The following is a 24,658-nucleotide window of genomic DNA, read 5'->3' on the forward strand; positions in this document are numbered from 1 at the left end:
CTATCTCCCACTTAAACATTGTGTATATGGATTTAAGTATTCTAATTTGCATGCGGGTTTTCTACCAAATTTTTAAATATGTTTCAGTATATCTCTGGAAATTTGCGTAGTCTTCGTAATGATGTAAAATATTGAGTATTTTAGGACTAGTATACAAAGCAGATGACGTGTTTTTATGTCTTTCTCACTATCTAACGGCTTTAGCAAACTCACCTGTCATGAAGAATATGCTGGTCTGCATCATACATGCAGAAGGGATGCTCTATTGTCGTGCACTCAGTCATAAACTCTATAGATCCTCCTGGGTCTGCAGAAATGTCACATATTGCTACAAGTCTGAAAAGAACATCAACACTTAGATCAGAGCATGGCACTCTAAAGTCTCCAACAAGATTAAAAATGACTCAAAATGAAAGGTGCTTGGGACAATTTTTAAGGTGGCTGCCTAGGCTCTTAGCTTTTTCCCTTCAGCTCCCTATGTGCTTCTGGGATATACCACATCTTCTCAATATGAGTTTCAGGCTTCACAAGGAAGGAAAAGAGGGGGAGAGAAAGGGAGAGGGAAATAAAAGCGGAAAATCCCTTCCCGAAATATGTCATTGACAACAGCCTGAACTTAACCTACTTAGCCAACTCCCTCCACCCTGCTTTGTACTACATAATTGTACATGTATTATTACATGGAAATCTCTAGACCTATGAACAAAAGCCTCAGTCCACCACTTGAAATCCTTTAGAGTTTGACCCCGTATTCCTGCCCCATCTCCAATTACCACTTGCCTATGTAAACCCTTGGCTAGACCTGGACTGGCCCACACAGGGTCTTAAACTGTGCTTTGGTGACTCCGTATTTATCAAGCAGCAATCCTGTCACTTGCAATTCTCATTCTCCTCACTCCTCCCTCTTAAGGTATTGCTGAGCCCCGCTCCCACTTTCTCTTAAACACTGTTAATATCGATTGCTCCTAGCATTCCCTTGGCACCTACTTGCTGCCAGTGACACACCTGCGGGGAGCAACCACAGCTTTATTCTCCTTTATCTTTTAGCTCAGCAGAGTGCCAGACAGATTTGGTGTTCCATAAATATTGATTGCTTCATTCATTAATTGGACATTTAATCATTATTTGAAAGTATATGAGTTGTCAGGCAATGCCCTGGGTACTTGTAGCCAAGAGAAAGGGGGGCCCTCTGCTTAAGAAGACTAAGTTCAAGGAGGAGCGGGAAGATCATAAACACTGGGAAATAAATGACGGTGGGTTTCCGTAAAGAAGCAGAGGAGCAGACCAGCGAGAGAGGGAATGGGGAAGGACCTCACTGAGGAGGAGACTTCTGAGCCACATATGGAGCCACAGAACTTCAGAGATTCAAGGAGGAGGGAAGTTTAACTGTCAAATGTTCTCAAGAGCTCAGCTAAGATAAGGCAACTACTCAGTCATAGTCCAGTCCTGTGACACACGAATCCCCTATGTGTGATACCCTAACGGCGGGCCCTGCTAAAAACTGCCGTCATTGCTGAAGTAAGGTCCTTACTTGTGTGACAATGCAGGGCAGCCTTCCACACCACCAACAGGGGACTTGCCTGGAGCCAGGAGACTCCGAAGATCTTGGCGGGTGAGTAGACGCGGGCTGTTTTGTTCCCAATAGATTCCATTAACAAGGCAAGATGTGAAGGGTGCAATCTGTAAAGCAAGTTTCGGGTTCAACAAACTAGGAAACAGTGTATTTCAATAGTGTGCTGAAAGAGAGCTATCAGTAAATTCCACGAGAAATATTTTAATGTTATTTCAAAGTTGACTTTATTTGCTAGGTCAGTGGACTTCTTTTGAGTCCGAGACAATAAATAACCACCCAGATTCAGTGTAAAAGTTCCCATGATAGATATATGAACATAAATAGATTAATACATTTGCTCTCTAATATATTACATAGCTAAGAAAAAGGAAGGGACAGGGAATCAGGTGACCTAACGCTCTATGCAGCAGGACCTAAATCAGGCTACCTCAACTTCTCTGGACTGTTTTCTTTACCTGCCAGATGGGGATAATACATACCCTATCCTCAAAGGAAAGTCATAAAGATTAAAGCATCTATAGGCTCCATGGACAAATGCACTACACACATGCATACATGGTAAATAGGCCATTATAAGTTTTAGGAGGCAGCCAATAACCGATACTTCTGTGATTGGGAAAGACAGAAGGGATGGAAATTTACTAGATGCAAAATTTTTCAGTCTGAGTCTAGTTTCATAATATTTCTTTCTCAGGCGTCTCAAGAATGTGCAAGTTACAGGTAAGATGCTCTTCCTAAAACATGCTTTACATGCTAAGCATTACATTTCACGCCAGAATCTAAAAATGCTATGTTGTTGAAACATATTCAACATTATTTAAAATACAATATTCCTTCTCACCATACCTGCCTGCATTTTTGTTTTATTTTTTGTTGATTTCTTTTGAAGAGGATGGTTGCATGACCAATAACTACAGAACATACAAACATGTGGTCCTTATGAGTCCAGTATGCTCCCATCAAAAGGATTTTAATTGAAAGTAACTTTTTGATACACTGGGGATGGGTCTATGCTTCTATAGCCTCACTGTTTCACCCTGGAACACTATAATCAATGGCATGCATTTCAAGACAGCTGGCTGAGGTTATGACTGCAATTCATGGCCTGGAAGGAATAAATCTATGTTGAAATCAAACCTCATAGACACTGTGCTTTGCCAACAGTACAAGCTAGTCCAGGATAAACACAGAAAATGACAATCCACAGGAAATGTTTAGAGCTATTGGGCACATACAGACCTGAAGAAGAAACAGAGTCAGTGAAATAAAGGGCACCGCCACAGAAACCACCAAAACCACTCAGCAAAGGCCCCTGCAAATGTCAATAAAAGCCAACAGCGCCTTCGCCCAAGTCATAACATCCAAGGGTCTCACCGCAAGTCAACATGAGGAACTAAAAAGCAATGTACGCATCCATAATTTCTCTCCTGAAAACAGCCTGGCTATGGTGTACCATGAGCAACCAACTCAGAAGCTGAGTGTGCTACTCACATCGGTATTAAAACGACTTCTGTAGCGCTCAGGGTATTTGTCATATTCCACAGGGTCATATACACCATCTGTCTTCCTGACGAGGTGATGATGGCGACTTATCACCGTTCCATACACTTTCCTCAGGTCTTGCAGAGGAGAAAGAAAATTAGTAACGTGGGTGACAAATGATAAAGATTGATAATGATAAAATACCGTAACACAGACACTGTTAAAAAAAAAGAAAAGAAAAAAAAACAGTAAAAAATACACACAGCCACCCTCCCCCTCTTACCTCCGGTTTGGGAAACTTCTTTTAATTCATGTGGTTCCACATATTCACAGGGCAGTTCATTGAAGATTTCTTGGGCCCCCTGTAAATAACACATGAGTGAAAATCTAAAAATAAATAGGAAAAGAGCCAACACGATGTTATGCAAAGATTCTAACTCATCTTCCCCACAATTATACAGCTCCACTTGTCCCGCCCTGCGACCAGGACTGTGACAAGGAGTACAGATGAGGTTTTTGCTCACAGCAAGCAGTGTGAACACCATGCACTGGAAGGGGCTTTAATTTATTATCTAAGACATTCAGCACAGAAAAAAGAGTATTTAGAAATGAGAGCACCACAAAGTATTTCTATTTACTTTTTGCTCCGTTGCAGAAATTATTTCAAGTGGGGAAACTATATTTCCTACCCAAAAATTAGGCCCTTATCTCACAGCATAATACAAATAGTGATGTCCTCTTTGTAAATTATTTTCATTAAAGAAAGATCTATTTTATAAGTTTCTTGGGGGAGGGGGTTGGGGGGTCTACAAATGCATCCTCTAAATCATCCCAGAAGAAGAAAGTATTAATTCCAGTCTTGAATGCATCTGATTAGCAAAACTCCCCAAGTCATCTTGAAAATTTTACAGCCTAGGGCAGTGATGGCGAACCTTTTGAGCTCGGCGTGTCAGCATTTTGAAAAACCCTGACTTAACTCTGGTGCCGTGTCACATAGAAATTTTTTGATATTTGCAACCATGGTAAAACAAAGACATATTTTTGATATTTATTTTATATATTTAAATGCCATTTAACAAAGAAAAATCAACCAAAAAAATGAGTTCGCGTGTCACCTCTGACACGCGTGTCATAGGTTCGCCATCACTGGCCTAGGGTAACGTCCAAACTTCTGGACAGCTCAGTGATGGAGGTAAAACAGATCACCCTAAAAACAGAGCTTTACACCACTGAAAATGAGTTTTCCCTCTAAAAAGGAGGGGAAAGCATGCAAAACCTCTCACCGCTTGGAATCAACTAAAAACATAGAACATAAGTTTAGACTATGACTGCTCTTTACCATAGTAAAGGTTCCTACATAAGGAAAGTACCCCAAACAGAATGCCCCGTTTATGAAAAAGTGGGGCTCTGGAATGCTCACGACACGCCCACGCCCTCTTAGAGTTTCAGGCTGCTTGACAGAAACAAGACCGGAGGGGTTTACCTTCGATACATTACCAGTCCCTGTGAACACAAATGTTAGCGGCCCTATCGACTTGGGCATCAAACCCAGAGATATTTCATAGCCAGCGTCACGGACAGCTTGCACAGCCTGGCTGCTGTTCCTATAGTTATGGGCCATGCCAATGTGCTGAAAGCAAGCACACAGTTCAAGTTAGTCTACCACTCGAGACATTTTCCTACTCTAAAAGTGTGATATGTATTTCAAAAAAAAAAAATCAACATCTCACCATAAAAGGTGTGTGATGTCCCAAAGCAAGGAGCCTTAAACCCATTCCGTGCAAAATGTTGATCATCCCTATTGTAGAATCAGACCGACAGAAAGGCCATTAGTTGGGAGAAGTGGGACCTGTTCTCTCTGCCCGTTCTCCAACCTGCTCAGGGCTCTGAGGAAGCACAGGCCACAGGATCTCAGCTTTGGGAGAGGCCATCATCGTATCCCCTCAACTTTCTGCGATCAAAGGCACTAAGCCAGCTTCATGCCCGCCCTCCCTTCCGCTTTCAATCCTGCTGCAATGGGATGAGTGCCCCTCTTCTTCTCTACGGGTAATCGCTCCACCTTTGCTCCAGATCCCATGCCTTCCTGCCTCTCGAAGGAATCCACTCTTGAATTATTCTTTTCATTATCACTGTCTATTGGTTTATTCCTATCAACATTTAAACACTCTTCCATTCCTGCCATACCAAAAAGAAAGAACAAATGAAAACAGTCACCATTGACCCATGACCCCCATTAACAATTTTAGTGACCTAAATAACCAAACTTAGTGGACACTTCGATCTTCACTTCCTTGTCAGAGGTATTTGTCTATGAAGAGTCCCTTTGTTGGAGTCTCTTCCCTCAGTATCCCATGTCCATTCCTTGAACATTAGTGTCCTCTGCCTTTGCCTTAAAAATTAATCAGCTAGCTTCAGGATTCTGTCCCTGGCTCTCTTCTCTTCAATCTCTCGTTTTTTCCCTTCGCTAATTTCATCCAGTCCTAAATTCCAAGTACTCTCTGTATACAGATGACACCAAATCTGGATCTCTAACACAGATATTTTTATTTCAAGACCTAACCATCCACCTTACGGATTTCTCAGTTTAGATGTCCCCCAAAAAATAAAAACTCAGGATGCCTCTAGCAACGTCCTCAGCACCCATTCTTTTCTTCTTTATTGGAACATACTTTGCCTGTCCTACAAAATGTTCTTTTATCTTTTTTTCTGAAATCAACTTTTAAATGGATGATTTATACACAATAAAACACAGCCACAAATGTATCCACCCACATTACCACTAACATAATCAAGGTAAGAATATTTCCATCACCCCAATCAATCCTCCCCAACCCTTAGCCGAAAACACCTACTGATCTATTTCTGGCTGTGTAGATTAGTTCCTTCTACAGTTTCATATAAATGTATGAAGTATATATTTTTTGTGTGTCAGCTTTCACTCAGCTGAATGTTCTTGAGATCCAGAAATACTTTGGGTGTAAGAGCAGTTTGCTTCTCTCTATTGCTGAGTTTTCCATTTTACTTATTTATCCATTCCTGTGCTGATGGACATTTGGACTGTTTCTAGCCTATCATGAATGAAGATACTATAAACAAGTCTCTACAAAAAATAATTCATTTCCCTTAAGTGTTTATGTATGGTATTTATTTTGTACATTGATATTCAAGTTTTTTATTTCTCCTTGAGTTGGATTTGGTAATTTGTGTCTTTCAAGAATTTGTCTATTTTATTGCCATTGTCAAATTTCTTGGACTGTTTATAATATTCTCTTATCCTTTTAATGTTTGTAAGAGATATAGTGTGTTCCCTCTTGGGTTCCTAATATTGGTAAATAGTGTCTTCTCTCTTTTTTTAACCAACCTAACTAAAGATTTATCAATTTTATTAATATTTTTTTAAAAGAATCAGCTTTTGATTTCATTGATGTTCTCTATTGTTTTCCTGCTTTGATTTCATTGATTTTTCTCTCTTACCTTTATTATGTCCTTTCTTCTATTTGTTTTCCGTTTAATTTCTTGTTCATTTTCTAACTTCTTAAGATGGAAGTTTAGATCATTAACTTGAGAACTTTTTCTTTTCTAATAAAAGCATTAAATGCTGTAGATTGCCTTCTAAGCACCACTTTATGCACATCCCAAAAATGTTGGCATGCTGTTTTTAAACTTTTATTCAATTACAAATATTTTCTAATTTGTCCTGTGATTTCTTCTTGACTCTTGAATGGGTTATCCAATAATATATCATTTCTTTTTCAAGTATTTGGACAATTTCTAGTTTACTTTCAATTATAATTTCTTTTTAAATTTATTTTTTATTTTTTAAATTTTATTTTATTGTTTAAAGTATTACAAATAGTAGTACATATGTCTCCTTTTTTTCCCCATTGCAATTATAATTTCTAACTCAGTTTTATTATAGAGCACATACTCCATGATTTCAAATCTTTTAAATTAATTAAGAATTGTTTGTTTTGTGGACCATCTGGGTGAATGTTCCACGTGACTTGGAAAGAATATGTATTGTGCATATTGAGAAGTGCTCAATGACTGTCACTTTTATCAGGGAGGATGGTAGTGTGTTAGTATCCTATGTCCCTACAAATTTCTGTCTACTTGTTCTGACAATAACGGACCTTCAGGTAGTCTAATACGATACAGTTATACCACATGGTGTTTCTTGACTAAACAAGGTTCAAAGTACTAACGGAAAAATCAAGTAGAGTTTTTACCCAAACTCCAGCTTCTATCCCTTCTAGAGTTCTCCTTTGTTGCTCCTGCCCTGTACCTTTTTCCTCTTTGTCCCTTTCTTCTACTCCCCAAGTTCTCATCACCAACTGACCTCCCCGTCCAGTCTTCCAAACAGAACTACTGAGAAAGTCAGAGCTTATCTACAGTTGCTTTCCTTCTCCCTGCCCTCTTTTTCTTTTTAATTTTTATCATAAACATATTTTCATGATTTACTTTGTTATTCTAGCCCCTAATAGTCATCACCCTCAGATGCACCCTCACGTTTATTTTTATTGGTGAAAATGGACACTTCTACCCCTTTGCCACAAAAAAGAAAAAGCACACACTGTCACTCACAGTCCAATGTAGAGCACGGTGATGTCAACGCCCACACACCTACCTGCCACACCGGCCCACTGTCCGAACGCCACGACCCGGATTCCTCTGTGATCCACCATTTTCTCATAATCAATAAGTCGGATTTCCTGATGAAAGAATAAAAGATTTCTCAACCAGACCCACCAAGCTTAATTTCAATGAGTAGAGCACATATATGAGCAAGTCAGTGTTTCACATTTTTTCCTCTTATAAAATATATCTTGCCTGGCCAACGTAAGCTACCCTAAGAGGCACCCTGAAACATTTCGAAAATATCGTGGGTCACAAGCCAATGACAGGTTTATGATTAGAGATGAAAAAAAAAATGGTCCTAGACAGGTGCTCAATGCAAATAATAAAGTCATCATTTCTTTTAAATTTTATCCCAGCAGCATCTACAAGTATACCTACAACCCCATGTCTCCTCACATTCCTCCTTCTAATCTCAAAGAAAGCAAGCCCCTCTTGAAACTAAGCCCTGTGCGCTAGATCCCAGCTTCTCCATGTCCTCCAACACCATTACTCTTGAGCTTTTTCTGTCCTGTATTATTCCTCTCTGCACAGCTCCCTCCCCTCAGCCATTCTAAGTGACATTCAGCCAGGTCCCTACTACCTTAAAAATAATAACACCGCCCTCGCTGGTTTGGCCCAGTGAATAGAGTGTCGGCCTGCAAACTGAAAGGTCCCAGGTTCAATTCCAGTCAAGGACACATGCCCGGGTCGTGGGCTCGATCCCCAGTGAGGGGGCTTGCAGGAGGCAGCCAGTCAATGATTCTCTCTCATCATAGATGTTTCTATCTCTCTCTCCCTCATCCTTCCTCTCTGAAATCAATAAAAATATATTTTAAAAATAATAATAAACACCACTCCCTCTCAAGTCTATATGCTCAAATATCTCATTCCTTCTCTCTCCCTCCCTCTCTCCCTCTTTCTCTTTCTTACTCTATCTCAGTCTCTCTTCTTCTCTCTCCTCTTTTTTTTCTCTCTCTATCCCTTCACAAGTAAGTTTCATTTAAAAAGTAGCACTGTCTGCCTGCCTTTTAGTTCCTTGCTTCCACTAAAACCAGCCTTCCTCTTTCCTTGGGAATCTCCCCTCTCTTGGGAATGTCTAATTAACTCCTGGTTAAAAGCTACTGACATGTTGTAATTATGCAATGTTTTAAACAGTCCTTTGATTTCCTCAAAGATCAGATGATTTTACCATATGCATGAATGTAAGAATGTTTACTGTTTATCCAACTCCAAGTAATTGGTTACAAACTGCTGCCAAAAAGCAGACCTTCTGGGTCTGTTTTATTAATTGACTTGTAATGAATGAAAGTTCATATAACAACCACCAAAATGTTTCTAAAGTACTTTTTAAAGGAGTTTATCTGCTTAAGGTGAAACATTCTTCTTATAATATTACTTCAATTAATTACTTTCTGAATTTGTTCTTCAGAAACACTGCAAATTAACTGCAGCCTGGGTCTAGCCTATTTCAAATGTCTAAGAATTTGTTCTAGCCCGGCCGGCGTAGCTCAGTGGTTGAGCATCGACCTGTGAGCCAGGAGGTCATGGTTTGATTCCAGGTCAGGGCACATGCCCTGGTTGTGGGCTGGATCCCCAGTGAGGGGCATGCAGGAGGCAGCCGAAGTAATTCTCACCATTGATGTTTCTATCTCTCTTTCCCTCTCCCTTCCTTTCTGAAATCAATATAAATATATATTTTTAAAAAGAATGTGTTCTATCACCTATATAAAATACTTCCACTGCTTTTACTGTTTGCAAACTCTCCTGTCCTCTGCTTATTCTCAGGTTCTAGTCTAGTTTCTAATACTCTAACATCCTTACCCCAGGACTTTGGAAAATTTCTAGTTGTCTCTCTATTATAATAGAACTCAGGCTTCTCTAGCTACACTCATCCCCTATGCTCATGCACTCTCGTGGCTTTAGATACTATCTAGTCTCTGACAACCACAAAATGTATGTCAGAAGGAGCTGCCCTCCTGATCTACAAATTCATATCCAACGGCCCACACAGCATCTCCTTTTAAATGTCTAATGGACAAATTAAACTCGACAGGCCCTAAACCCAACTCCCGATCCTCCATCCAAGCCTGCTCCTCTTTACAATAGCATCATCTCAATTTATGGCAACTCCTTTAAAATCTTGGAGTCATCACTGTCTCCTCTCTTTCTCTCATAGTCCACATTCATTTCATTAGGGAATCCTTTGGAATCAGACCTCTAAAGTACTTGTATTTGTCCATGCATCACAAACTCCACCACCCTCATACAAGCCCCCATCACTTGTAGCCTAGCGTCTAGACTGGTCTAGACTTACAATCTTCCTATCAGCTTTGCTCTCTCCCATTTCCACAGCGCAGGAAGAACAAGCCTCTTAGAGCATCGAGATTTATTCTCATCTTTCACTCGAAAGACCAGCAGGCCCTGGCGTTACTATTCTCTCTGCTTGGAAGACACCAGATGGGCAGCTTGGTCCTTCATCTCCTTCAAATTTTTGCTCAGTGAGGCTCTCCCTGGTAACCCTATTTCAACTAGCATTGTCCCTTTCCCCAGTGCCCAGCCCTCCTTTTCTCCTCCTATATATAGTCTATGTATCTCCATTACACATATCACCAAGTGACCTATGAGAGGTCATTTATTTATTCTCTGTCTCCTCCCACTATATAAGCTCCATGTCAGACACACTATAGGCACTCAGCACATATTTGTGGAATGAATACTCTGTATTTTAAGCAGCTGCTAGTCATTCCAATAGTGTGTATATCTCCAAAATGCTTTTCTCCCCTTTTAAGGTTAATGAAGGTGAAAATAGTCTACACTCCAGTTCTGGCACTACAGAGCTGTGCAGCCTCAGTCAAGTCACTTCACCTTTCTGGGCTCCATCTGAAAAATGAGGATGATGGGTTATATGATTCCTGAGGTTCTTTTCAGCTCAAACATTCTACTCGCTAATATCTGACCACGTGGCCTTATAAACTGGGATCATTTTGGGAGAACGCTTCTCTCATTCCTTCCATTTCAGAATACAAAAGGAATAGAAGATGTTTGTTTTCTCTTAGAACAAACTCCAAACTCATGCTGCAGAGGAGCCTTAAGAACAGCAGAGCTATTCGAGCACTAACTCATAGATCACCTTTCCTACAGAGGTGAATAGCAAGAGGTATTTCCTACATGCTAAAAAAAACACAACTAAAACTCTGCTTGGTAATTGAAAGTAATTTCTATGACATTTATGAGTGTTGGTTACCAATTACCTGGTTTAGAATCTCATCCAATAGGCCCATATTGGCCTCCTGGGCCTTTATTGTGTGGGAGAAGAATGCGTAGGTCTTCTTGGGCATTAACTTATCCTCTGGGGGTCTTTTAACTCCCACAATAAGACAAGCTTCAGAAATATCCTCCTGAAGAATGCCGCCAGCTTTGACATATTCCTGGGAATGCAATTTTGGTTAAAAGTTATTGCCCTGATTTGTTGTATTCATGTTTTCTTTCATAACTAAGTATAGCAATTAAAGGCACAACCTTTTGAAGGCGTACAATCTGTATGAATAAGAGCAAATAATAGAATAACTACTAATATTTTTACTTGCTGGCTAAAGGTCAATTTAACGTGTTTGACTTTTATAGCAAAAATTTAGAAAATTCAGCACGTACTCTTATTTTAAGAACAGTTAATAGTTTGCTCATAACCACTAGCACGTGTGATTTACATATCATTGTGAAATATATCTTTTATACCAACAATGCACTGTAATTTTAAATGCTAAGGACTAATTTATTACTCAGATTCATCTTTTTTTAAAGGAAGACATATCTGCAATATTTACATTTCTGTGTTTAATTACTATTTATTACTGCCCTACTCTATACAGCAGACTGTGTTAGAGATGAGATGATAAGACACAAAGAAAGCCAGGTAAATCCTTCCTGTAAGGGAGTCCACAAAATACAGTAAGAAAGAAGTCAGGCCTGGCTGGTGTGGCTCAGTGGTTGAGCATCAACCTATGAACCTAGGAAGTCATGGTTCAAGTCCCAGTCAGGACACATGTCTGGGTGGCGGGCTCAATCTCAGTAGGGGGCATGCAGGAAGCAGCCAATCAATGATTTTCTCTGGTCATTGATGTTTATCTCTTTCTCCCTCTCCCTTCCTCTCTGAAATCAATGAAAATGTATTTTTTTTTTAAAAAAAAAGAAGTCAGGAGCACAGTAAATGAGGCTGAATTCAAAATAACATGATCTGCAGAATCTAAGTGATTATTAGTTTAATCAATACTGAGATAATTCCCGGGTAGATGGTGAAGGAAGTAGAAAATTTTAAATTAATCTAAAAGGCTGGGTAAGATTTGAAGAGGTGGCAATATCAGTAAGAGGCCTTTTAAAGGAATAGATATAAATATGGAGGCAGGAAAGTAAAGATGTTTAAGGCATAAAGAGTAGATCAATTTAGAAAAGTAGACTAAATATTATCATGGTAAAGATGCACTTTATTGTAGAAAATAAAATAATCATCAACATTTATTAATAAGTTACTATGTGCTTTGCCAAGTGCTTTGCATGGATCATTCTATTTCATTCTCATAAAGCTCCATGGGGTAGGTACAATTATCATCCCCATTTTATCAATGGGAAACCTGAGACTTGAACACGTAACTGAGATTGGACAGCTGGTACACGGAGGCAATAGACAGTCATTTCAGAGTTTTAAATAAGGTGTAGCATGATTGAAGCAGAATTAAAAGAGCATCAAAGGTGGCAACTGAATAAAATGAAGACAAATCCGCTTAGCAATCTACTTCAAAAGAAAGTAAAAATGGATAGAAGAGATAGCACAATAATGAACATATGTTTCATACCTAGTTTCTTTGAAAACAGTCTATTTGCCCAGTGATAGCAGACTGGTTAAAGAAATCACAGCAAACCATGGAGTAATCACAATGGAGTAATTCCTATACCACCATGAACTAACCTGGAGGATTTCCAGGTTATGTTGTTAACTAAACAAAGCAAGGTGCAAGAGGATGGATAGATATATATGTATTACACAACCTTTTGTATCAGAGAGAAGGGGAAATAAGAACATGTACACACACATTCACATGCTTATTTCTGCAAAAAGAAAGATAGGAATGATAGGTCAGAAACTAAAGAAAATAGCAGCCTATAGGGTGGGTGAGAATAGATGTCGGAAGATTAAGATCACACCAAGACTTCTCTGCATTGCCACTTTTTTACATAGTTTTAATCTTTGAAACTCATAAATGTTTAAGTTATTTGAAAAATAAAATTAAATCAAAAGGATATAAAAGCAAACATAAAATGTGATAGAATAAAAAAAATTAACCCAACTGGATATCACATGGAGAATGTAACCATACAGAAAAAAGAATTCAAGTAACTTTTAAACATAGCATTCCTAATATTCCTTGTGAGATCTATTATAAAGAAAAAAGTCAAAGAAATATTAAGGTCCATTTAATATTTTTTGAGATCTGACTGGCATACAACATTATGTTAGTTTCAAGTGTACAACATAGTGATTCAATATTTGTATATATTGCAAAATGATCACCATACTAAGTCTAGTTAACATCTGTCCAGACATAGTTACAGAATTTTTTTTGTGATGAGAACTATAAAGGTCTATTCTCTTAGCATTAGCAGGTTTATTGTTAACTGTAATATTTGCATTGTGATTCCAAAATTATTTTATGTATATTTTGGGGTAGAGCAAAAATGTGCATTCATGTTATAAGAAATTTAAATTTTCACTGCAAGGGAAACAAATGCAAATATACAATTTTAAAGGTAAGAAATACCTGCAATGTTAAATTTTGGAAATATCAGTGTTAGTTCATAATTAAAGTATATACAATTAATACAGACAGTTATTACATACAATTAATTATATATATATTTTTTCTGTGTGTGTGTGTGTGTGTGTATTTCTTTGCTCTGTCACTGAAAGGGCTAAGAGCAACAATATCTCAGTAACATAAGCACACATAACACCAGATACTAGATCTCGGTTTCTATAAACTAAAAACAAATCAGGATTCCTTGATGTAATGGCTGATTCCAGCAGTGGGGCAGAAAAAACACAAAGTGAGGCTAGGACAATTTGCTGTTTAAGGCAACCAGAAAGTTCAGAAATTAAAGGATTCATGTACAAATGACATAGAAGCAACAAACAATCCAATAAAAAATTGGCAAAGGATCTGAATACACTTCTCTAAAGAGGATATACAGATAGACAGATGGCAATAGACATATGAAAAAAATGCTCAATGTCACTAATCATCAGAGAAATGCAAAAACTACAATGAGGTATCCCCTTTCACCTGTCAGAATGGCTATCATCAATAAATCATCTATCCACTGAGCCCTAACTGGTTTGGCTCAGTGGATAGAGCGTCAGCCTGTGGACTGAAAGGTCCCAGGTTCAATTCTAGTCAAGGGCACGTACCTTGATTGCGGGAACATCCCCAGTAGGAGGTATGCAGGAGGCAGCTGATCGATGTTCCTAACTCTCTATTCTCCCTTCCTCTGTGTAAAAAAATCAATAAAATACATATTTTTTAAAATAAACAAATAAATCAACAAACAACAAGCACTAGTGAGGATGTGGAGAAAAGGGAACCCTCCTGCACTGTTAGTGGGAAGGCAGACTGAGTTTCCTCAAAAAATTGAAAATGGAACTGCCATTTGACCCAGAGATTCCACTTCTGGGAATATATCTGAAGAAACCTGAAGCACTGATTCAAAAGAATATATGCACCCCTATGTTCACTGCATTGTTATTTACAATAGCCAAGATTTGGAAGCAGCCCAAGTGCCCATCAGTAGATGAGTGGATAAAAAGCTGTAGTACATTTACACAATGGAATACTATGAGGCTGAAAAAAGAAGGAAATGTTACCTTTTGCAACAGCATGGATGGACCTGGAGAGTATTATGCTAAGTGAATAAGCCAGTCAGAAAAAGACATATAGCACATGATTTCACTTATATGTGGAATCTAATGAACAAAATAAACTGACAAACAAAATAGAAACAGACTCATAGATACAGAGAACAGACTGAGAGCTGTCAGAGGGAGCGGGGTTGGCAGGCTGGGTGAAAAAGGCAAAGGGATTAAACAAAACCAAAATTCACAGACACAGGTAACAGTACGGTAATTACCAAAAGGAAAAGAGGAGGTCGGTGGGGGAGGTAGAAGAGAGAAAAGGGGCGATAGATGGTGACAAAGGGAGACTTGCCTTTGGTCGGTGAACAGACAAGACAATAGACAGATGATGAAATGCAGAACTGTACACCTGAAACCTATATAATTGTATTAATCAATGTCACCCCAATAAATTCAATTAAAACATTTTAAAAACCTTGAAAAAATAGAAAGGTCAAAAATGTTTTTATAAATTAAAGCAATCTCTTTACCCCTCAGCTGGAGAAAGCATAAAATGGAATGAAAAAAATATTTATTGGTTGAATTCTGGACTGAGGTAAGGATTCTAACTGGCCATCTCATGATAACCAAGTAAAGAAATATTGCCATGTGGTGTTCAATATTTTTGAGCCACATTTTCTTTTCACTCGGGTGCTCCCTCATTTCCAATGACAGGGTCATGTTATTCTCACATATTTAAGACATTGGAAATATTTACCTCATCGTGAATGGCTCGCCGGTTGGAGGGCTGGATTAAGACCTTGTATCCCAGGTTGGTGATTCCTTTGATGTGCCGGGGAGCCAGCGGCGCCCTCCTCTCCCAGGCGTTCACATCCTCCCGCCGCAGGGCCATCACGGGCTTGTGGTGAAGCCCCCTGCGGAGGCTGAGCCCCAGCCGGCCCAGCCTGGTGCTACACGTGCGCAGCATCTCGAAGCCTGGTGACTGCAAAGATATCGTTAAGAGCACAGGACAAGAGGCAGGCGGGCTCACAGGTCAGTTCTGGTCTCCTAAGAAATCTGCTGTAAAAGCCAACCAGCTCAGATGGTAGCAGATACAAGATAGAGAAAACAGGAGAAGAAACCTGGATGGTATAGTGTTCCTTTACCCAGATGCAAATTGCCACAAATGATGTTATTTCTTTCCAAAAATAAAAAAAGTACAGAGCGCCCTGGCCAGGTGGTTGGAAGGCCAACTGATGTTTCTCTCTCCCTCTCTCTCTCTTTCTCTCTCTCTCTCTCCCCCTTTTTCTCAAAATCAATAAAAACATATCCTTGGGTGAGGATTAAAAAGTACAGAGCAATGTATGGGACACTAACCCATATCTGGGAAGCTGAAGTTGATTTTTAAATATATGTTTTTATCAAACAACTATTCAGCACCAAAGTTTTAAGCACTTTAACCTGCAATGCAAATATAGGAAGATTTGAGAGCACAGGTTTGGAATTCTCTAATCATGTCCAAGATTCTTGGTGATCTAGCTCCAACGTGTTTCAAGTTTCATCTCTGACCACTTTCTAGCAAGTGCTGCTCAGTGTTGGGCCACCTGTTCCTCAGTGAACTGCTTTTCACTTTCACTGGTCGGTGATGAGATACGCACAGAGAGAGAAAGCTAGCACTTAGAGACCTTGGCATCACATGACCGCTTGTCTAGGAATTCACTGTTACTGAATTTTATAAAAGGATTGGTCCCGCGCACATTGGACATTTGAGAAAACAAAACAAACACACATGTTCGTCCACCGTGTTAGTTTAAGAAGCAGAGCCCTGAACGCAAATACACGGACTACATGATTTCACACCTCCCAGAAATGTTCTACCAATTACCACTAGCATTTAGCCAAAGTGGTACGGAATACCTTTCTGTTACATCAGACGGCAACCTCTAAACCAGATCCACCACGCAGACCGGGAATGTTTATCCAAACCTGGGGGCATACAAATACTTGCCACCGGAGAAGGCAGCTCACAGCCCCACAGACCAAAAGAACAAAGGGACCAGCAAGCAGGCCCTCTAAGAAGGCTTAGGGAGGGAGAGGGCGTGAACAGAAAGGGCTGCACACAGCAAGTGAGCACGCAGATGCTTAGGGCCAGCATCGATGATCAACAGCATCTCAGGAAAAGACTATTGTGGTTTACTTAACATACTGTTGTTTTTAAAAGAGACAACACTGAGCCCAAACCCAAGCCAAAGCCCATAGCATTGATTCTCTCCCAAGACAGGAAAAAAACAGCAGCACCCCATGAAACGTGAATCCCTATGTTCTCCAATAAATCCCACTCCAAAGACATGCAATTCTTTTGAACACACAGGTAAGCCCAGAAATGGCCCCATCGTCCCGGCAGGAGCTGTGTTTCATATTCCACAGGTGGTGGAGGGATGCCACGTCCTCTGTTGTTCGCAGCAATTCTTGGCGTTAACATGAGGGAACACTTTCAGATAATACAGCCCCTCCCTCCCCTCAACCTGATTCATAACCACAGCCTCCCCTCCCTCGGCGACCATCCCTCTCCCTCCCCCCTCCTCCTCTGTCTGGGTGGGGCGGGGATGTGATAGGAGAGACACAGACACAAGCATGTCAATGATTTTGGCAAAGACAGGCTGAGCCTCTGGAGTTTATCTGGGAAGTTGCTTTCACTTTCCCTTTTTGTAGGCCAATTCTCAAATCACAAGTCCCGGAACTTTGTTTTCAAACAAATGTTAACAATGGTTACCACTGACTGGACATAACATGCCAAGCACCAGGCTGGGCACCTTGCAGATATCATTTTATTTTCTCCTTGCGAAAGTCTTATTAAGTAGATACTGTTGTTACCCCGTTTTACAGGTGAAGAAACTGACCCGGAGTCTCAGTAGAACTGACGCTTTCAAGCAGAAGCGGGATTCCTCGGTTACTAGTTAACAGTCGGGATTTTCTCTTCTTTGCTGAATGAAGCCTGCAGATCCACACCATGCAGGTCTGACACGGGTTGTTACTGCTGCCAGCTCGATTCAGAAACAGATCAGATCCATATGGCATCGGCTTTAACAGTTCTTAGTGAATGATCAATTCTGCCCCAAGCATGGGCTGCCTCTACCCACCCCTTTCCCACGTGCCGCCAAAAACCCTTCCTGAGTCCCTGCCAAGATACGGTCCAGTTCTCTGGGAGCTTAGGAAAACATTCATGCAGGCATTACTGCATTACTAACTGCCTGAACCTGAAACGTGGTCTCAGCCTAGAACTTTCCGGGCCCACCATTCATTTCATTGTAAGGTTATCCTGAACTATCTAGCAGTGAAGGTTTCTCCATTGCTTTTAGGCGAGGCACGGCAGGTGTCTGGTATTTCATGGAAATGCCCAGGTTGGCTGTTCCGGGTGTCCCTGTCCTGGAATTTGTGGTGTTGTGTCCCCCCCCCCCCCCCGAGGAAATCGGGAAGTAAACAACTTGTGTATTTCTGGCAATGCCTCCGGTAAAACAAAGCAGGAAGGCCCCTGGCTTACAGCTGGCGCTGGCCAGGTCACTGCACGGTGACAGGTGCTGACAACAGCCCATAGCATGAGCAAAGAGGATGTGGACGAGCAAGAGGAGAAGAAAAAGAAAGATCTGGGGAGAATAAGGAGGAGCAAGAGGAGAAGAGGGCTAGGGGGAGAAAGAGAAATGTCACCCAGTCAGGGGAGGGGAACAAGACCCTCCCCTGACAATTGCTAAAGTCTTCCCTTCAACACAGGAAGGGCTAATGGTTCAACAGCATAAAAATGACATTTAAAAGATTCTATCCTATGTTTTTGTAAGACAAGAAGAGCACTAAGGTACACATTTCACTTCCCTAGGATTGATCAGGAATTTGAAATGACTCTGAATGTCGGGGGAGTACTCTACTGAACTAAATGCTCAGACATGCGCAGAGACGGGGGACAGTCAGTGGATGGGCTCTAGCAACAGGACAATAGTATGTGATATCGCAGTACCTCTCTTTCCATCTCTCAATGGAGGAGAAGAAAAGAATTTCTTTCAACTTACAAATTATCAATCTTTACAACGTACACATGAGAATCAGGGGAAGGAGAACATGCTTATATGTTCTTGGTATTTCTATCCTTTTCAAGCGAAATGAAAAGGAAAATGGGTATTAAAAATAGAAATAGACCATAGATAGATAGATAGATAGATAGATAGATAGATAGATAGAGCATGGCACTCCATACATATACCACAATTCTCTTTCAGTGACCATGATATAAACTGTGGTGATTAAGTATATCATCACCCCAAATCACATGAAGGAAACAAAGAGCATGTTGTGAGGTGTATTTATAAAAGATTCTATCTGAGGAAAAGCCATGTTCACAGGCAGAGGAACTGATACGCATTTGGGAAGGTCCTTTCAAATGATGAGCAGACTGGTCTTTGTACAATTACATATATTAATATAGTAGTAGCTGATCTTTTGGATATTTAAATAAAAATATAATAAAAGCCCAAAATTTTCTTGATGGAGTTAGATTTTGCCCATTGGTTATAGAAGAGGTGTTTTGATTTCTTTCTTTAATTCAAAAAAATCTGGTGGGCCCCTAGATGTGCATAGCATGATGTTAGGCACTTCTAAAGAAGCAGAAATTCCATTTCTGCCCATTTTCACGGGATCCAACAGGAGCAGGGTGAGACAATTTCATTTAATTATATGGTCCCTATTAAAATCTAATGGTGAGCCCTGGCTGGTGTGGCTCAGTTGGTTAGAGCATTGTCCTATACACTAAAAGGTGTCAGGTTCGATTCCTAATCAGGGCACATGTGGGACGCAGCTCATTGATGTTTCTCATCTCTCTCTCCCCCCACCTCTCTATCTCAGATGAAATTTCTAAAAAAATTTAAAAATCTGATAGTGAAATATCAATTACTGATTCTAACTGGTGAATTATCAATTACTGATTTTAACTGAATATTAGAGTCAGAATGACCCTGAAGGTAGTGAGCCCCATAAAAATCAGGAATTTTCTGTGGTTTATAAAAATCATTTTCCAAGTATCTATGGATGAATCACAATAAAAACAGTCTACTGTTCTGGTAGTCATAACTTTTAAACGTAACTGGATTAATCATTTGTACGCTATAAGCATCTAGAGACGCAAGCAGTGGACCTTTTTTAATTAAATTCAAAATATCGTAGCAGTTAACTGGTTAAGTTATATCTATCTGCTACTGTTTAGGTAGTACGTATGCCATACAACATCGTATTTGATTTGGCTGATTTTCATGAGTAAAAGTGGTAGGTAGTTTAATAGAGCTGAGGTCTACATAGAGTTTTTTATTTTTTCATCTAATATTAAAAAATCCTTTAAGTCTCTTCAGTCCTTTTCATAGCATCAACCTAACCAGGAAATTTTTTAAACTCACAAACCACCCCCTAAACCAGAACAATTTGTGAGCTAAATACAAGAACTTAAGTACAAAAAGGGCCTCCTAATTTCTGTGTCCAGTGGGACACGTATAAACTAATACAAATTTCGAATTAACAAATTAAGTCCAAACCTCCCATCTCTAGCCCCAGTAGTCAGAGACGTGCTCTTTGTCCTAATGTTTAGATTTTTAAAATAATGCCACTAGTCCATAATTCAATGACTCAAACTCAAACTAAATCACATGGAGAGATTTCTCAATGCCAATTATTTGTTGTACCAGTCAGGTACACATCTTGATTAAATATTGAGAGGCTAAGGAATGGAGTAACCTTGAGTTGAACAAAATAAGGAAATGGCTGAGAAATGAAAATGTTTTATACTTACCCTTCCAATTCACTCAAAAACCACAAGTGTCTTTTAAAAACCAGGGTTTCCCAGCAAGACTTGGTACTGTAGCTAAGGGAAGGCAGCTCCATGACGGTGTGCCTTGGCCCATACTACGTAGTATTTGGTATTCAGACCATAATACTCCTGGAGAGGTCCCAAAAAGTTACAAATTAACAGAACACCTGATGATGGCCTAGCACTAATTCAAATACCTGCCAACCCCAAGGCTTGCTAGAACTAGGCTTGGGCATGCAGTAACACCGTCCTTCCTCCATACCTGTACTTCCTGTTGCACGGCTACATCCTTTAATGCTTCCACATTAAATTCCTTACAGTCGGCCAGAAATTTTAAAAAAAGTAGACTTGGGTGGGTGGACTCTATTAATATTAACTAATCTGATCTAAGAATATTCCTAAATTCTCAAGCCCATGAACGAGGCATAGTTATCCAAGGATATGAGACCCAAGGTTCTCCTGGTGTCTAGCCCACAGATTTTGTTTCACTGAGATGGAATGCAAAGTTAGTTCTGAATTGGAGACTCATCCAAAATGTCTCTCTGCTTATTTGCCTGTCTCTTTGCTAAACTGTAAGTGCTCTGAGGGAATAAATTGTGTTTTATTCATCTTTTGTTACTGGTACGTAGGAGACTCAAATGTTTTAAGAAAAAAAAAAAATGAATGAATCAATGACCAAGTTTAAGTGAACATCATAAAGACCTATGCAGCAGAGAAAACAAAGTAGACACACCAAACAGGGACTCATATTCCCCTCCCCACCCCGACTCCCAGCCACAACGTTCAACAACAACAAAAAAAGCTATTCTCTGCCAAGGTCTTATAGACCAACAAATGTTATGAAATGCAGTATAATATGGTAGAAAAATACAGACCTGGGAGCCGAAACTAATAACTAGTTGTGGGGTTCCCTCTCTTGACCTCAGTTTCCCTCTTTCAGACTAATTTACAGTACAAAAGTCCTTTTCAGCTCTCATAGTCTATTAAGGATATTAGTGCCCAGGCACTGTGGATTGCAAAATCATTAGAATTTTAGAACATAAATAGACACTCCGACTCAGGGAGATCCAGCTAAAGTATACTAAACAAGGAAGCAAAAACACTAAAAAGACTATGGGCGGCAGCAGCCATTCTCCTGTTACCTGCATTAACTAACTGCAGTCATCGGGAGCCCAGAGCTTGCAACAGGAGGGCCACACCTCAAAGGAACACCAACTCCTTGTCCACAGATGGCCTGGGCAACTGGACTCCACTTACTCTGTGGCCTCGGTCTATATTTTATCTTCAAAATGGAGTCAGGTCTGCTGTGAAGATTATTTGAACTAATACACAGAAAGTGCTGAGCATTGCCTTGCATGCTATAAACACTCCCTAAATGTTCAAAAATGAAGTCTCTAAGCCTGACCGCTCCTCAAAGATGAGCACAGCGACACCACCAACAGAAGACACTATCTCCCTCTCCTCTTTGTCAGACCTTGTAGGCGAGCATGTCAAACTCGCCCCATAACAAATATAATGGTATGTAAGAAATGTTTTAATAAAAATTTCGTAACTTAATTTTTACAATATCCTGTTATACATAATTATTAATAACAAACTACAACATTCGCTAATGACTGATTACTATAATCGTGTTGCATTCCCTTCCCTTACGCACAGGCACACCATTTCTCTCCACTAATACTAGCAGCGAACATTTTAGCAGCTGATGGCCACGTCATTAGTCTTGGACTGACTTGTTTGGTGTGCGCAACAGGAAATATTTCGCTTTCAGAGAACAAGAAAAATAGGTTTATTTGCATTACGCTTATTAATTTGTGCAGTTATTCAGAGTCTGGTAAGTTTATGTTCAAGCAAAAGTATTAATTTTTATTAAAATGTTCTATATTTTATGTTAACGATGACTTATTTATTTCAGCCCTTTTATTCAGCATGTCTATCACAATACACCTATGTTTCTATGAAAATTGAAGCTTTTGTTTTTTTGTGGCCCACATAAACTTAAACCTTGTTTATTTGGCCCGTGTTCACCTTTGAGTTTGACATGCTTGCTGTGAGGCCTTCACAATGGCTTCCTGTTAATTCCCGCCCAGTCTTACATCCAAAAAAGGAGCCCAGGTAGCCCTCTTTGCAACGTCACCCTTTAGGCACAGGCATTCAAGATAAACAACTTACCATGTTGATGCTGCATTTATTCAAATTTAAGACTTTTTATTTTTTCACATTTTAGCATCCCTGAAATAGGAATGCATCTTAAATGATTTCATCTGAGATAAATATGGTGATAATGTTATTGGTTATTTCCCACTCAAAATGCCCAGAGTTTCTGTTATTCCATGAATTTCAGGAATTTGCTGTGGCTTCACCAAGGAAATTTGCCACTGTTTATAGTTTTATTTCTATAAAAAAATAATTTGCAAAAATGAAAACTTTTTTGTTAAATGGACACTACCTACACTCGAAAGACCACTTCCAAACTCCCAAGCCACGATTGGTTAAGACTTAAATAAAGGTTTAAAGTTAGCTAGGGGGGAAATTTCAATTGTAAATAATTCAAATTAAAGTGCTGATGATGCTGCCACCCATAACAAATGAGACTGATAACAAATACGGATTTCTGGAGAGTGGGAGAGTGACTTAGGAACGTTGGTTTAAACCTCTGTCCTCCTAGCTCACTTTGCAGAAAAGCCACCGGTTGACATCACCAGGTCAGGAATCCCTCAGCTCGCTAGTCTTTATGGGGAAAAGGCGGGAAGGAAGTGCAAGTGGCAAAATCAAAATACATGCACACACAGACAATAACACAACGCGCTGGGAGGGGTTTCTTTTTTTAAATAAAGTACGTGGAAGCCACTGCCCGGTCAGCGACCTGTGTGTGTACCGCCAGCTACGCCTGCATAATCACAGCTACATCTTCTCCCCATCCCCATGCCTGATGGATGACCCACAATATCAAAACATGTTCCTCTTTGTTCAGGTTACTGAACTCGCTCTCCTCCCCTCTCTCCAGGCCCCCACCCCACGTCCACTCCCCTAAAATCGGTGCCTGGAAAGCACATCGCTTCTGGAAGGCGTGAGGACACTGGAGCCCAGTTCCGTCAGGCAGGGCAGGCGAACAAACGGCTTCCACCCGCACCCACTCGCCGGGCGAGGGGGCTCCTCACTGGCCCACACAGATCCTGCAAGTCTCGGGGTTCAGGAGGCGCTGAGATCCAAGACGTCCAACTCCCCCCCGCCCCCTTTTATCTGTTAGAGTGCGGACCGGAGCCGCAGCTTGCTGCGCGAGAGGGAGGGTCCATGTCAAAGCCAGCCCGACATGGCCGGGTGAGAAGTTTGTGATCAGAGTTGGGCTAAGCAGGCCAGAACTGGACAACAACTGCACAGAAAGCCGGCGGCGGGGATGGGGTCCTCCCCCCGCCCCCCCCCCCCAATCTCCATCAACCACCCCCGCAGCCAGCCAATCTAAAGAAGCACTCAGTCCGAGAATCAACAGAGAGTCCTCGGTTCCAACACGGATCGATCCTGGACTCCTCGGCAGCCCCACCCCCTTCCGCCGCCAAAAAAGAAATCCGAACGGCATCCCTCCCCCTTCTTTGCAGCCATTTGGGAGCCGCGCCAGCGGCCCCCCGGCTGGGCTGAGCCCTCAGCCTCACTCCTCCAGCCGCTTCGCGCAGCGGCGAGCCGGGCAGCCTGCGGGGGGGCCCCCCGCGCGGCGCAGGAGCGAGGCGCAGAGCTCCGCCTGGGCTCGCGGCCGCACCCCGTCCCGCCGGCGACCCCCCCATCCCCGCGCATCCCGGCGGCGGAGCCCTCCGCACCCTCCTCACCTCGTCCTGCCGGGCGCTGACCGGTCCCCGCCGCCTCCCAGCTCCCGGGTCCCGGCAGGGTAGGCCCCGAAGTCCCGGCAACAATTGGGATGCGAGCCGGGAGGAGGAGGAGGTGTTTGCTCAACTTCTGAGGACGTCGGGCCGCCTCCCCCCGCAGCCAATCAGCGGCCAGCCTGAGGGAACAACCTTCTCCTCCGCCAATCGGCGGCGCTCCCAGGTGCTGGGTCATGCCCGCCCCCGCTCCGCCCCGAAAATCCTCTGCCTGTTGGATCGCTGACCTGCGTCCTTCGCGGGGCCATCAGGTCCTCTCGGGACAGTTATTGACCAGGTTCCTAGCTGTCCGCAGCAGAGGACGACGAAAATAGCCCGGGCCACACACGCTACATAGGTGCGTGCATTTCCTGGAAAAAGTTGTGAGCTCCTGTCCATTGCGTTTGTTC

General features: G+C 41.2%; 1 protein-coding gene across 3 annotated transcripts in view; it reads right to left on the reverse strand.

The window, feature by feature from the left end:
- The window catches only part of AASS (aminoadipate-semialdehyde synthase), a 76,560-nt gene extending 52,183 nt beyond the window's left edge, over positions 1-24,377 (reverse strand). For 2 of the 3 annotated variants that reach the window (XM_059711669.1, XM_059711671.1), the window contains exons 1-10: positions 24,219-24,377; positions 15,331-15,555; positions 10,924-11,100; positions 7,683-7,767; positions 4,786-4,853; positions 4,539-4,685; positions 3,339-3,417; positions 3,065-3,192; positions 1,532-1,680; positions 214-336 (exon numbers count right to left, since the gene is read on the reverse strand). In XM_059711669.1, the coding sequence (XP_059567652.1) occupies positions 214-336; positions 1,532-1,680; positions 3,065-3,192; positions 3,339-3,417; positions 4,539-4,685; positions 4,786-4,853; positions 7,683-7,767; positions 10,924-11,100; positions 15,331-15,540 (1,166 nt within the window). In that variant the 5' untranslated portion in view covers positions 15,541-15,555; positions 24,219-24,377. The remainder of the gene's footprint in view (positions 1-213; positions 337-1,531; positions 1,681-3,064; positions 3,193-3,338; positions 3,418-4,538; positions 4,686-4,785; positions 4,854-7,682; positions 7,768-10,923; positions 11,101-15,330; positions 15,556-24,218) is intronic. The other variant, XM_059711670.1, reaches the window with a different exon arrangement.
- Positions 24,378-24,658: the final 281 nt, after the last annotated feature.

The sequence above is a fragment of the Myotis daubentonii genome, chromosome 10, assembly GCF_963259705.1.
Source record: "Myotis daubentonii chromosome 10, mMyoDau2.1, whole genome shotgun sequence".
NCBI classification, from domain to species: Eukaryota; Metazoa; Chordata; class Mammalia; order Chiroptera; family Vespertilionidae; genus Myotis; species Myotis daubentonii.